This window comes from Paroedura picta, chromosome 9, assembly GCF_049243985.1.
Source record: "Paroedura picta isolate Pp20150507F chromosome 9, Ppicta_v3.0, whole genome shotgun sequence".
Lineage (NCBI taxonomy): Eukaryota > Metazoa > Chordata > Lepidosauria > Squamata > Gekkonidae > Paroedura > Paroedura picta.
This window is the reverse complement of record NC_135377.1, coordinates 17,793,398-17,807,735: the sequence shown is the minus strand read 5'-3', so window position 1 is coordinate 17,807,735 and position 14,338 is coordinate 17,793,398. Positions and strand designations below refer to the sequence as shown.

General features: G+C 43.1%; 1 protein-coding gene across 4 annotated transcripts in view; it reads left to right on the top strand.

Moving 5' to 3' along the window:
* Positions 1–14,338, top strand: part of OXR1 (oxidation resistance 1) — a 232,331-nt gene that overhangs the window by 109,023 nt on the left and 108,970 nt on the right. For all 4 annotated transcript variants that reach the window (XM_077351668.1, XM_077351666.1, XM_077351667.1 and 1 more), the window contains exon 4: positions 6,157–6,356. In XM_077351668.1, coding sequence (XP_077207783.1) covers positions 6,157–6,356 — 200 coding nt within the window. The remainder of the gene's footprint in view (positions 1–6,156; positions 6,357–14,338) is intronic.

The window sequence follows — 14,338 nt, the reverse complement described above, 5'->3', positions numbered from 1 at the left end:
CTCACAGGGTGTCTGTTGTGGGGAGAGGAAAGGGAAGGCAACTGTAAGTAGCTTTGAAACTTCTTCAGGCAGTGAAAAACAGGATATAGAAACCTGCTCTTCTTTTAGAGATGGAGCAGATACCTGGAGAAGCAGAATATGAAGCCTATTGAAGCCCATTGAAGTCACTGGGCTTAGAATGGAGTAAGTCTGTGTAAGATGGGACAGACCAACTCATGCTTGTGCAGATGGAGAATCCAACACTAGTATTGCTTGTTTCTGTGATTGACAAGATCAGATTTTTGTATAAAATCCAACAACACAAAATGGACAAGGCAACTGAAAAAAAAGTGGCTGTCCTGTTGTTAGTCAGGAGTTTATTTCCCAAAGATTTCTTGTCTTTTCAGAGAACTTTTAACAGCTTTCACAAAGATGGAAAAGAGCAGTTTTTATGTGATTGACACATAAGAAATCTAATACAACTTACTTGAAGACTGAAAGTGAATGGTTAATTCCATCTATTAATGTACAAAACAGAAGACAATTATAAAAGTTGCACAGAACACATTATCTTAAATAAGGGTAACTCTTGTTTCCTTGACGCTAACTCTTTGTGTAAATCACTTTTTTGCATGGAGATTCTTCCTGGGAGAAACAATTAATCCTATATTTAAAGTAATGTGGAAAAAAACCTGATGTTGGGGGAATTTACAAACTGATGTGATTGTACGATTTAAATGAGAATCCCACTATCTTCAGGTTAACGGATTTTTCTCATACATCCTCTGTGTATGGTAAGAACTTTTATGTGGTCACTTTCATGGGAATAGAAAAGCCTTTTTAATGCTGACAATAAAATAATACATTAAACTTTCATCTGTATTTCACAGCTTTCCAGGTACTGGAGGCATTGGCAATTTAATCAAATTTTAACAACGGGCACACATTTCCATTTCCCAAGAGTTTTTATTTTTACAACAAATAGTTTAAATCTGGTTTTCTTTTCAGCAACCAATATGCTGGGTGTTATTAATGCAGCTTTCAAGTTATATTTAGATGGTGGGGTTTTGTTCTGTATTCATCCTATTTTATAAAAACTTACATTACCTGTGTGCATCTTTCTCCCATCCCAGTTTGCCCCCAAACAGTAAATGCTGGCTAGTCAAGACATATTAACTAGCTCTCTTGATCTGAGAATGATCTAGCTCGCATAAATACACATAAGAACCTGCCAGCATGGTGTAATGATTAAGAAGAAGAGTTGGTTTTTATATGCCACTTTTCTCTACCAGAAGGAATCTCAAAACGGCTTACAACCCCCTTCCCACAACAGGCACCCTGTGAGGTGGGTGAGGCTGAGAGAGCCCTGATATTACTGCTTGGTCAGAACAGTTTTATCAGCACCATGGTGAGCCCAAGGTCACCCAGCTGGCTGCATGTGGGGGAGCGCAGAATTGAACCCGACTCGCCAGATTAGAAGTCTGTGCTCCTAACAACTACACCAAGCTGGTGGTGGCTTCTAATTTGATGAGCTGCTCTTCCTCCACATGTAGCCAGCTGGGTGATCTTGGGTTAGTCATAGACTTATAGTGCTGTTCTGACTGAGGAATCCTGTTAGAACTCTCTCAGCTCCACCTACCTCACAGGGTGTCTTTTGCGGGGAGAGGAAGAGAAGGCGATTTCAAGCCACTTTGAGATTCCTTTGAGTAGTGAACAATGAGGTATAAAAACCAACACTGCTTCTTCTGAATCAGGCCACATGTTTATCAAGGTCAATATGGTGAACTCTGATTGGCAGTGGTCTCCAGGATCTCAGGTTGTTCACATCACCTACCTAATCCTTTTAACTGGAGATACTAGTTTGTGATCTTCTGCATGCCAAGTATATGCTTTGTCACTGTTCTGCAGTCCCTCCCCAGGGGGGTTGCCAACCTTTAGGTGGTGCCTGAAGATTTCCTGTAATTACAACTGATATCCAGGCAACAGGAATCAGTTCCACTGGAGAAAATGGCAGTTTTGTAAGGTGGAAGGTGGCATTAAGTGCCAAAGAACATCCTTCCTTCTCCAAACCCCACCATGCCCAGGCTCCACCTCCAAAATCTCCAGGAATTTGTCAATCCAGAGTTGGCAACCTGGGTCCCCAGGCTGGCATGGCTGAGAATAGCTGTTGAAGCAACAGGACTCACTCTTGTTTACTCCCACTTTCGTCTTGCTGAAGATGGGGCTCATTTAGCTGTCCAAAAGCAAAACAAAAAGAGAATGTTCACCCTGCAAATATTGAAACCGATCATCCTCTTAATGATCTTGCTTCACCATTTCTTGTCCCGAGTGACTTTAATTAGTATATTGATAGCTGCTTCCTACTTCACACAGCTGATACAATCGCTAGGCTCAATGCCCTGTTCATAACCAGCTGATTATGGTAGTTTCTAAAGGGCACTAGAGAGAGGATGGATGGTAGTCACCCCTCAGAGCTCCAAGAACCCACACAGTGCAATACTTCTACGTCCTAGAGTTGGCAGACCATTAATGGCATCCCTCTGGCCTAATTAGTACTTCAGTTGGCATGGATTTAACATTGTTGTAGTTGGAGCAAATTTTCTGGGGTTTGTATCCTCCCCTTCCTAGGACTGAACAATTAAAAGTGTTGAATAACACCAGATCTATATTTTGTGCTCTCAGTGGGATTCAGCATTCTTGTCACAGGTTTTCCAGCCTCTGGGCCGTGTCATTTAGTACAACTCACCGCATGAATTGGAGGCATAGCATCATGACTGTCCTCATGCTCAATATGCATCAAAAACAAGCTCTTTTAAAATGCTAGCCCATCAGTACCAGAAGAAGACCAACTGTGCATAGATCCTCCTGATACAAACGGTTGCTGTATCATCTGTTGCCTTGGTACACATTTATTTATTTATATGATGACTTATGTGAACCCCTGTACCTTGAAAAATCAGGATTTTGTGCAACATGCCTTAATCATGGCTAGTGTGTGCAGTTCTTATGTGCAATTGGTATGCTCCTGATGCATGCAACAATCATTTTCAGGATAGATCCAACTAACATGGTGGGTTGCACTGTACCCCAGAACCAGGGGCAAATTGACTCACAGTCCCCATGGCAAGTGTCATAAATTGGCCAGCATTGTTCCTCATACATTTCAAGAGAGGGTTCAGACTAAAGTGGTCATGGTGCAGATGTAACAGAGTTTCCCTTTTCTGTTTTTTAGCAAATCTGCATTTGAGTTCTTCTGCATTTGACTCCTTCCCTCTTTCTTCCTTCTTCCTTCTTCCTTCTTTCTACCTTCCTTCCTTCCTTCCTTCCTTCCTTCCTTCCTTCCTTCCTTCCTTCCTTCCTTCCTTCCTTCCAACAGCTCAGGAATCATGGCAATAATGTACATTATTAAAGATATATATATATATATATATATATATATATATATATATATATATATATATATATATATATATATATATATATATACACACACACACACACACACACACACACAAGCATTTAAAAAATTAAGCTCTGCAATAATAAATTCGTGAACTCCATCAATAACTAGTAAAAGAAAAACCTACAATCCAAAAAACAATTCCTTTTGCCCAGACTCACACTTCCCCTAAAACACTCTGGAATATTTTAAGCCAGAGTTTATGAAACTCCTAGCTAACTGTTACTATTCAATCTATATACTTATACATATACATATACATATACATATACATATACATACACACACACACATATATATATATACACATACACATACACTGGATCAATGGTAAAAATGTATACCTTTTTAATAGAAGTACATACTCTACATGTCTTTGCCTCCAATTTCTCATAATGCTTTCAACATGAGGACTCTCCCATCCCCCCTTCCCAAATTCCTTGGCTAGAAGGACTAAGAAACATATGTTTCTGGAAACATCAGTTATGTGTATATATCATATACATATGAAATATATACACAGTTGTGTATGTATATATCATATAGAAACACATACACATGAAAAGGCTTTATATAGTGAATGAGATTCAAGCTCAAGACTGTTTATTCTGACTGGCAGCACGTTTCCAGGGTCTCCGAAAGAGGTCCTTCACATCACCTGTTATAGGATACCTTTACCTGGAGATGTTGGGGATTGAACAAGGAACCTTCTTTTATGTCCCTCCTCAAACCTCTGCCTGTATACTCATAGCTACATTGTTTGATGGAAGAAAGGAAGACATGAGTTTAGTATGACTGTAAATGGAATCTTCATGCCTTCTCATGATTTATTACTGGCTTTGTTCTTGCTATCAAAACAGTTGCAAGACTAATTAACAGAGTAGTCCATTGCACAGTAAAAAGGAATAGACTAACCACCCGCCCCTAGTCAGGTCTGTGTGATGCATACTTCTGGTATCAATAATTCAGCAGCCGGACTCTGCTTCTCCTCTCTTGGTAGTGATTCAATGATATTGCCATTCCACACCCGAGGCAGAAATGTGATTTCGTGATGAGATTTTACTGTCCCTAACCCAAAAGGCTGGCACAACTCTTATGCACTCTAACTCAATCCTTGGAAATTACATGTCCAAATTTGTTGTTGCAAAGACAGAAACAGTTCCCTCAATAAAAGCTGGGAAAGAGCCATTAGCATTTAATCTAATGCATTAGCATTAAACTCTTTTTCACCACTCATCTGAGTAATACTTTGGGACAAACTAGAGAACACAGCATCCCCACAGACCCTTCTGCTATTTTACCTCTGGAATTCTCTCATGTTAGAAATGCCACCGTGTTGTAAAGTGAGGGAACGACAGAGGTAAAATGGCATTGCTGCCCCTGAGATCTTGACCCCTGGGTATCTTAAGGGTAGGCTGGGAATTTGGAAGACATACCTCTTCTGGTTCCTGGCTAAGAAGTGAGCAATGAGGCAACAGGGTAGAGACAATGACGTGATGAATCTTCACCATGTAACAGCTAAGTTGTAGAGCTCCTGAATGATCTATAGGAAGCTATGCATTTTCTTGTTTTATCTTCCAGTTTCCCCTAGCCTGTTTAGCTAGTAAAATTGTCTGGCAGAGGCTCATGGGAATTTTAGTCCATGGACATCTGGAGGATCACAGGTTGACTACCCCTGCTATAATGTGCTCTTAGAATTTCAGGTGGTGACTTTTGGGGCATATTTTATTTAGGTTATGAGACACATATTATGCTATTCCTACACTAGGAAGAAGTGTTGAGCGTTATATCTCACTTTTCACCGCCCAAAGGAGTCTCAAAACGGCTTACAATCGCCTTCCCTTCCTGTCCCCACAATAGACACCCTGTGAGGGAGGTGAAGCGGAGAGGATTCTGGCAGGACTGCTCTGTGAGGACAGCTCTAACAGGACTGTGACTAGCCCCAGGTCATCCAGCTCAGCTGGCTGCATGTGGAGGAGGGAGAGAATCAATCCCTGCTCACCAGATTAGAAGCTGCCACTCTTAATCACTACACCATATTGGCTCTAAAATATAAAATAATAAAGATGGTACATCTGCTCAAAGGTTTAGAAAACACTACCTAGAGCAGTGGTCCCCTACCTTTTTATCACCAGAGATAAATTTTACTGACAATTTTACTGAGGCCCAGGGGGGTAGTCTTTTGCCAAGGGACGTCGCTGCCACTGCCTGAGCCGCTGTTCCACTTGCTTTCCCGCCGATGCCCCTGACTACCTTTCCTCTAGGGGGCGCTGCCAGCAGCTGCTGCTCAGTGCCACACTGAGAGGGAGCCCCAGCCATGGCGGCCGCCGGAGAGCATCAATGATGAGCCAGTGGCAGAGTGGCAGAGCAGCCCCCGAGGCAGCAGCCCGGGAGGAGGATGAGGAAGAGTCGTGGCCCGGTACTGACTGATCCATGGACCAGTATTGGTCCCCGGACCAGGGGTTGGAGACCGCTGACCTATAGCAGTGAATATCCAAAGTCACTCTTTGGCATAATGATTTCATTATTATGGTAAATGTGTTGGGTGCATTCCACGGTGGTTCTTGGATCTCACATAGCTTTTAAGTGCCAATGTGTGTGTATTCTAACAATAATACTAACATGTGAGCAATCCTCCTTCCCATCTTTTCTGTCCAGCAAGAAATACCATGTAGCTGTAAATCAGATTTCAACAGCACAATTTCTTTTCTTTCCAGGCTGAAGAAAAAATCCCAATCTATTGATATTACTGCAGCAGGATTTGACCCCATGGCCCCAGGAGCTCCACAGGTGCTGCAGACTACCAAGGCAACATCGGTAATTAGTACAACCACTTCCGAAGAGGAGCAGAATAATACCACAAATACTCAACGGCGCAATCCACGCAGGGGGGAGCTGAAGAGATACTACACCATCGGTGAGCTAAAAGGCCAGATTTTCCTCTTAAAGCATCTCATTGGTTGTATTGAAGGCGAGCGCTTGCTGTGGAATAATCTATCAGCTCCTCAGTGGGATGGCCTGGAGTTGCAAAGCTTTTGTTGTTCACTATGACTGTTATTGTGGGTGTTAGAGGATGCCCGTTTGCAGGTCACTTGCATAAAATGTGTAGATCTTTAAGTTTCTGTAACATCTGGATTATTTTTTTACCAATTTGTTTTCCGTGTATTATGGTTTTTTGGCCTTGGAGGCCAAGTAGATAAGTTCTTGGGCCTGTAAATTGTGATTGCTCCATAGTAAATCCCTCTCTCACTTCCAAGTTATGAATAAACTGTTAATAGAGGCTATATGCTGCCAACCTACAGTGTGCATATATGGAAGGGGGAGCCTTTGACTCTCTCCTTCCATACATAAAAATATATAGTGAATGGGGAGAACTGTCGTTCAGTGTAGATAGGTGGTTTTTCGTTTAAAAGTCTTTCGGTATCGTCAATATGTTGTAGTAGCCCCGTGATTTTCAGGAGATTATGAGGACAACATGATCATCATATGAGAGACTATCACTTTGGGCCTGAGGACAGGTATGACCTAGAACACAGTAAGGAGCAGTATATGAATCAAATGAATAAATAAAATAAACAGCATTTCTCAAATTTTGGCAACTCCTTCATTTAATTAATTATTTTCAGGGCGGCGATGCCCAAACTTGTTGTTGTTGTTGTTCTTCTTCTTCCTCTTCTTCTTCTTCTGCCCTTTCCCATATATGCCACTCCCTGGCCGGTTCTTTTCAAAGCATGTGCAGTTAATTGCTAATGGCCCATGGGCTTTTGATTCTCACATCCTCAGAGAAATACAGTGAAGCTCATTCCAGTTACACTTTGAAAGCAAGTTTATGGTGGGGGAATGTTGTGCTGTCTGTACATGGCTTACAAGGTCAGTTATCACAGGATAGCTGATTCCAAAATGGCCAATGACAGGCCTGGAGGGGGTGGGAAAGGGACGGGCCCTGGGTGGGCATGCACACCTATGCTTCCCAACCATATCCTGCATGATTGTGCCACTTCTTGGGTTTCTCAAAGAATGAAGAATGTTTCAGGGAGTTCTCAATGTTAACAAATTTGAGAAAGGTTGGACTAGATCTCTCCCAATAAACAGATCCTCTTTTCTCCCATGGGATCCTTTTTTGATGGAAAATGGAGCTCCAAATTCAAGCTCCGAATTCCAAGTCAATGTTTCCCCCAGTGTATTGCCCCAGTGTATGCACTGCTTTCCCCACAGAAGTGAATGTAACCCATTCATTTTTGTTGCTGCCTTTGTAGGAGACATGCAAGAAGCCTAAACCTTCCCCTGCTAAATTCAGACAGTAGGTATAACTAGTTCCTCCGTTTTCCAAACTGTGTCCCAAATTGCGAATCATTTAATTTGTTCCATAGAACCCAATTGGACACTGCCTATTCCTTTGCTCCTGCAGAGGGGTTCTTAATGCACTAGAGTGGGATATGACTAAAAAAACTCACAGAAAGGAGAGAGAGGCTACTTCCTAGATGTAGATAACCAATCCATCAGCTGCTTGTGAATGGCCTCTGGGCATGAGCTCATGCATTTGATTTATTTTACAGACATTGTGGAGGGAAGTAATAGCAAAACACTGACAGTTTATCACCAGTCAGCATTGCCTGATGCACCAAGTGGCAATGCTGTCTGGTGACTCATCAAGCAGTAACTTCATGGCAAGAGCTTCACACATTTGAGTTGTCCAGTGATAAGTACAAGCAAAGTGCCATTTGAAGAACAGGATATGTGAATTCCCTTTCAGGTTTGCGTTGTGCTGCAGTGATGCCCGAGAGAGACAAACAATTAAGGGAGATTCATTGCCCACTGATGTAGCTTATTATTAAGATGTATACATGAGACTACAGTGGTAGAGTCTGAACAGCCTGGAGAACTGGCAGCATATTAAATGTGAGACATGCATTTCCAGCATTGGGATATGAGGATGGCAGAAAGGTAGGCAGGCAATCCCTATGTATCTAAGGGCCACACATCTGACTGCTCTGCAGATGTGATCTAGGCAAAGAGTTGACTAGCAGGGCTAATCTCCTGTGGCTTTTACAAGCCTAAGGAAGCCAGGGTATGGAGTCACCCCTGGCCATTCACAGATTTATGGAGCAGGTGCAATCTTGGGTACCCTGCTGTAAGGACCCATGCATATATGTGAGTAAAAGGCTGGGGGCCACATGCAAGAATTCTTGTGTTCATGGGACCACACATGACAATTAAGATTTCTAGCTTTCTGCCAGCCACACACACGGGGAGAGGGCAGAAACAGCGGAAAGTGTTGCCTCTTGACACTGTGACATCTCTTCCAAGTGATGCCATGGCATCTGCATTGCTTCAGGACTCTCACAAACCTCTTTGGTAAAAAGACATAGAGATTTGAAATTCTTAGAATGTTACACAACACTGCTTTCTCCAGCCATTACTTTGTCCTCCTGCTGACGACTGAGTAGTGGTGGGAGATTGCTTGGTATGGTGAGGAAATTGGCAGCCTTAGTTAGATTAGTTGCCCAGGAACTTCTTTGCTTCCTGACAACTTATTAAATTCTGGAAATAACCGCATAAATATAGTCCTTGAGGTCTGGGAGTGGAGAAGTCTGTCATATATTATATTATTACTAGTAATAGTAATCCAAGATTAAACAGAGGAAAATATCTAATTACCCCAAGAGATGGTGTGCTTAGGAGCCATAGTATCGATTTTGTGCCCAGTATCATTCACTCTGTATCTGCACACTTGTTCTGATGGACAACTGAGGCTATTGAGATTTAGGGAAGTAAAAAAAAAAAAAAACCAACAACCCCAAAACAGTGTGATGATCCTTTCATGCTTGGAAAGGCTCAAAGAGCCACTAGAAAACCTTGGCCTTCTGATCTGGAAGTAATTTTATTGCTGCTCTCCCTTGAGGACAGATTCCTTTCTGGTTCCCTGATTCTGCCATTAAATTTGGCAGCTTCTGTTTGAGTGCTGCTTCAGGCCTCTCACAATAACATGACTGGCATGCAAAGATTTGGTTGGCTAGCTGAAAATTCATTGTGTGAAATCTATCATCTCTTTGGCCTGGTTGCTTCCGCCAGCACTCTTATTTCCCCTGTAAGATTCTCCCGCCATTTCTCATTCTCTTTGATTTCTCTTCCTGCTCTTCCTTTGGTGTCCCTCTTTTCTTCACCTACTTCTTCCAGGAGAGTCAGTAGCTGACTTAAGAGTAGCAGTGCTCTTACACAGGGATTTCAAGGGGAGATTGGAAAGAGATACTGATGAATTACAACTGGTAATGAAGCTCAAGGCAATGCATCCTCCTGGACTGAATTGAGACCTAGGTTTCCCATCTCATTACTAAAGCTCTTTTCTCCATACCTCCTACCCCTCTGCATATTACACCAAATCATATCCTGTTATTGTCATGCAGCTGCTGTTGTCATTCAACATCAATCTCTGAGATATAAGGACCAATGAATTCACATTCTAGCTGTATCTGAAGAAGTGAGCAGTGACTCATGGGAGCTCATACCCTGGCAAAGTTTTTGGTAGTGATGGTGTATCCAGGGTGCGGCAATTGGGACAGGCACCCTGAGCACTGTTGGGAGGCTACAGGCTGGCTGGCTGGTGGTTCTCCCTTGGGTCTCTCAGTGACAGGCAGAGATGGGAGGACTGGGACTTGCCAGGGTCAGCTAGGGAAAGAATTCACACTTCCAGTTTCCATTTGAATGCTGCCTTCTTGCAGGGATACAAGCACCATAGAGAGCAGGAGAGACACTTGCGCATCCTCTCCCCTCTGCTTTTTTTCTCTATATCAGCTATTGATGTGCCAGGATCCAGAAGTATTCTAGGTCACTTGGGCCCCTGTTCTGTCATACCAGAAAATGGTGAGACACGCATTATTGGATCTCTTGGCTAGCATTTCATAACAACTGAGATCTTGGATCTATAACGCATCCCAGAATCCTCTGCGATGTAAAGGAATTCAATGGCAGATGCACTAGCATTTTTGACAGACAAATCAATGTGGAAAAGGTTTGCCTTGAAACCACGGATTTGGGCTCTTTTTAAACATATCAGTGGATTTTTGTGACACAGGTTTCTTGGGAACTCTTTTGAAGTAAAGTGCTTGGTGTTAGGCTCTCTACAACATTCCTACAATGTCCTCTGGTGAGTCTTCTGGACTGGTGACTGCTTTATCCAGGGGCTTGACGTAATATGGCTGGGTAACAGCCTGGCTGGGCCCAGGCTGCTCATCACCAGGTAGGTCAGGCAGCTCCTGGTCTGTGGTAGGTGAGTCTTCCAGTGCCTCTGGGAGATCCTCTGCCTCCGGAGCACCTCCTGGAGCCGAATATGAGGACGCAGGCATGACATATGAGTCCTCATGGAGGACATATCCGTCTTGGTTTGTGGTGCATTTTTTACATTTTATTACTTGTCAGGGTGGCTTTGCAAACCATGCTGTATCACTATTGAATAGGGATAGTCTCAACCTGGCTCACGAAAGTTTGCTATGAATTTCGGCTAGTTTCTGGTTTGTGAGGAGCTGCTATGAACCTCCATGAATTCTGATGCAGCTTGTGACAAGTCATGAACAGCAGAAAGGAATGGTTAAATGGCTCTGAGGAGCAGGGAGCTCTTTATACTCAGCCATTTAAACCACTGCTTTCTGCTGTTTGCCAAGAGCATTGGTGAGCAGAAAGCAAGGGTTTAAATGGGTCATGAACTTCTATGAACTGATTCAGTTCACACACCATCATATCAGATTGTGGTTTGGTTTGTGGTTCAACCATGAACCAAACCACAAAAATGTGGTTTGTGGCCATCCCTGCTGTTGAAGGTCAAACAAGCAGTGAAATATGACGCTCTATTTATTGGAAAGAAACATAACTCTCGGTTTAACTGCAATGAAGTGCATTCAGCAAGGTTTTATACAATACTTTCATTCCATCACATTGATAAGCCAAGACAAAACACGCTGCCTCTGTACATATGTGCACACTAAAAACTGTTTTGTACCACCATCTTTATGACTGCTGATTTTATGATGAACGTATTACGTTTTAATGAAATTTTATGGATTATGTTGTTTTATGGTTTTATTTTGTAAGCTGCCTCAAGGTGACTTTGTCAAGAGAGATGGGGTATAAGTAAACAAACAAACAAACAAACAAACAAAGCTGACATACACTCCCTAATGATCTAATTCAGTCATCTACAGCAGCGGTCCCCAACCTTTCTCAGGTCAGGGACCACCTCCGGAGTGAGGGAAGAGCCGACGGCCCGGGTGCTGCGAAAACGCGCACGCGCAATTGCCGCACATGCGTGTTTTTGCCACCAGGTGGCGCTAACGCACATGCGCGGCAACTGCGCATGCGCGCTTTCGCCACTAGGGCGCGTTTGCGTCACCGCCATGCCGGCGGCTGCGCCTGCCTCTTCCCTTCCTTCTTGCTGCCGGCGGAGAAAGGCAGGCGTGGCTGGCGGCAGCCCGGTACCATGGCCTTTGCGGCCCGCCACCGGGTTGCGGACCGGGGGTTGATGACCCCTGATCTACAGTAACTTTAGTAACCCAATATGCAACACTACGTTTAAAAATTGTTCCAACCAGCTTCTGCCCACTGCTAGTGATAAGAAAGTTACTCAATGTGTAAGTTACTCTGTGTAAAGACGACAGCTTTGAAAGCATTAACTACAACTGAAAGTGAAATCTGTAGTCTGCCTTTCTGAATGATCCTACAAACATTATACTATTTCACTTCCTAGGACTGCTTTCGCACCAAGGATTTCCTTTGCTTCAGCCATCTGATTTATGGGTTTGTGTTGTCGTTCCCTCCCCCTTGCCTCCTCCCCCCCAGTTCCTCCTTGACATTGTTTTTTATTCATACTCAAACAATGAATAGCTTCTTCTCTCCTGCCTGGTGAATTAAAAAAAAAACGATCAGAAAAAAACCCAGATGTTTCCCTGGCAGGATGCTACATGCCTAACGTCACTGTGATGGCCTTTTCTATTCACTCAGAGTTGTCTACCACCCTCAGCAGCCTCTCAAAATCAGTTGATCAAGAAGTCACAGGCTAATCTTCCTGTCACTTTTAAAATACACAGAGAATCATGACCATTTGATACTCCAAGAGAAGTTCACAGACAGCTCTCCCATCTCCTTATTAATAAGCCCTCACTGACAGAAATACTAGAGGAGTTCAGCCCTTACTGGTCCTTAGAAGACCAGATCCTGAGGACGAAACCCAAATACTTTGGCCACCTCATGAGAAGGAAGGACTCCCTGGAGAAGAGCCTAATGCTGGGAGCGATTGAGGGCAAAAGAAGAAGGGGACGACAGAGAATGACGTGGCTGGATGGACCCACTGAAGCAATTGGTGCAAACTTAAATGGACTCCCGGGAATGGTAGAGGACAGGAAGGCCTGGAGGATCATTGTCCATGGGGTCGCGATGGGTCGGACACGACTTCACACCTAACAACAACAACAACAAGAACTACTGGAGATGGGGCCACCATTCACTTGTATCTTGTGATATATGTGTAGAGACCAATATATTAAATGGTGTGCATGCCTCTTTCCCTAAGAAATGCAACCAACAGGGGTTAATCAAAACCAGACATATCTATTTATGATAAAAACAAAGCAAAAGAAGGAGAAAGTATAAGTAACATTTTTTCCATTCCATGTAACTTTCAAACTGAAGTCCTGTTCCTGCAACTGATATTCTTGGGTTATAATTTAGCTATTTTCAGCCCGCTAAGCCATTGTTCTGCCCAGTTCTGCTCTGACAAAAATCAATTTTTGCCCCTTCTCAGTTTCTAAGCTGTCAGCTCTGCTGATGCTAGCTCTTGTTGTTTTCAACTGCCCTTTCACCCAATGCTCACTATTGCCAAAGGCTACTCTACATCATTTGATATGAACTATTCACAGCATGAGGCTTTGAACAGCCTATGAAAACTCTCATCCCAACTTTGAAATGAGAAGACTAGAAAGTGCCTCTTGCAAAGCTGTCCTGTTTGCTAGACGGAAAAATTGTTTGCACGGCACTCCCTTATTACCAGGACATTTAGCTAAACAAAGCTTGCATAAATATTCAGTCACCCCATAGTAGCTGTCTTTAATAATTCCAGTCTGGATGTATTTCTTAACTATGCATTAATTCAGCCAATTAATTAATCATTTATGACCGAGGCTGGAGGCCTAAATATGTTTCTTTGAAAGTAAATTGCTTTGAGATCCATGAGACTTACTTCCAAATAAATATCATCAGGAAGCACTGATTTTAAAGTCGAACTGGCTAAGTACTAGGCATAGAGTCATAGAATCATAGAGTTGGAAGGGACCTCCAGGGTCATTTAGTCCTACCCATTGCACAATTCAGGAACTCACAACTACCCGCCCACCCATGGTGACCCCAATTTCATGCCCAAGTGATTGCCCCCAACACTAAAAATCTTCAGAATACAACCTGGCTTGGAGGAAATTCGCCAACAACCACAGTGGCAATCAGCGATTCCCTGAGACTGTAGGGAAGGGCCACAAGAGACAAAGACTGGCACATCCCTTCCTGCCCACTCACTCACTCACAATCTAAGTTCATAAAATCAGCATTTCTGTCAGATCACTATCTAGCCTCTGCTTAAAAATTTGTAAAGAATCTTATTCTGTATTAAACACACCCTGATAACCAAATTCCATAGGAATGAAATAGAATAGAAAGAGCAACACTTGATGAAGACAGAAGAACAAATGGCCATCTGATCCAATCATTTAACCATCTTCTAGAACAGGGGTAGTCAATCTGCGGCCCTCCAGACGTCCATGGACTACAATTCCCATGAGCCCCTGCCAGCAATCGCCCTCTAGCGTTTTCATGGCAGACTCAATACGGGGTGGTTTGCCATTCCCTTCCCCAGTCATTACC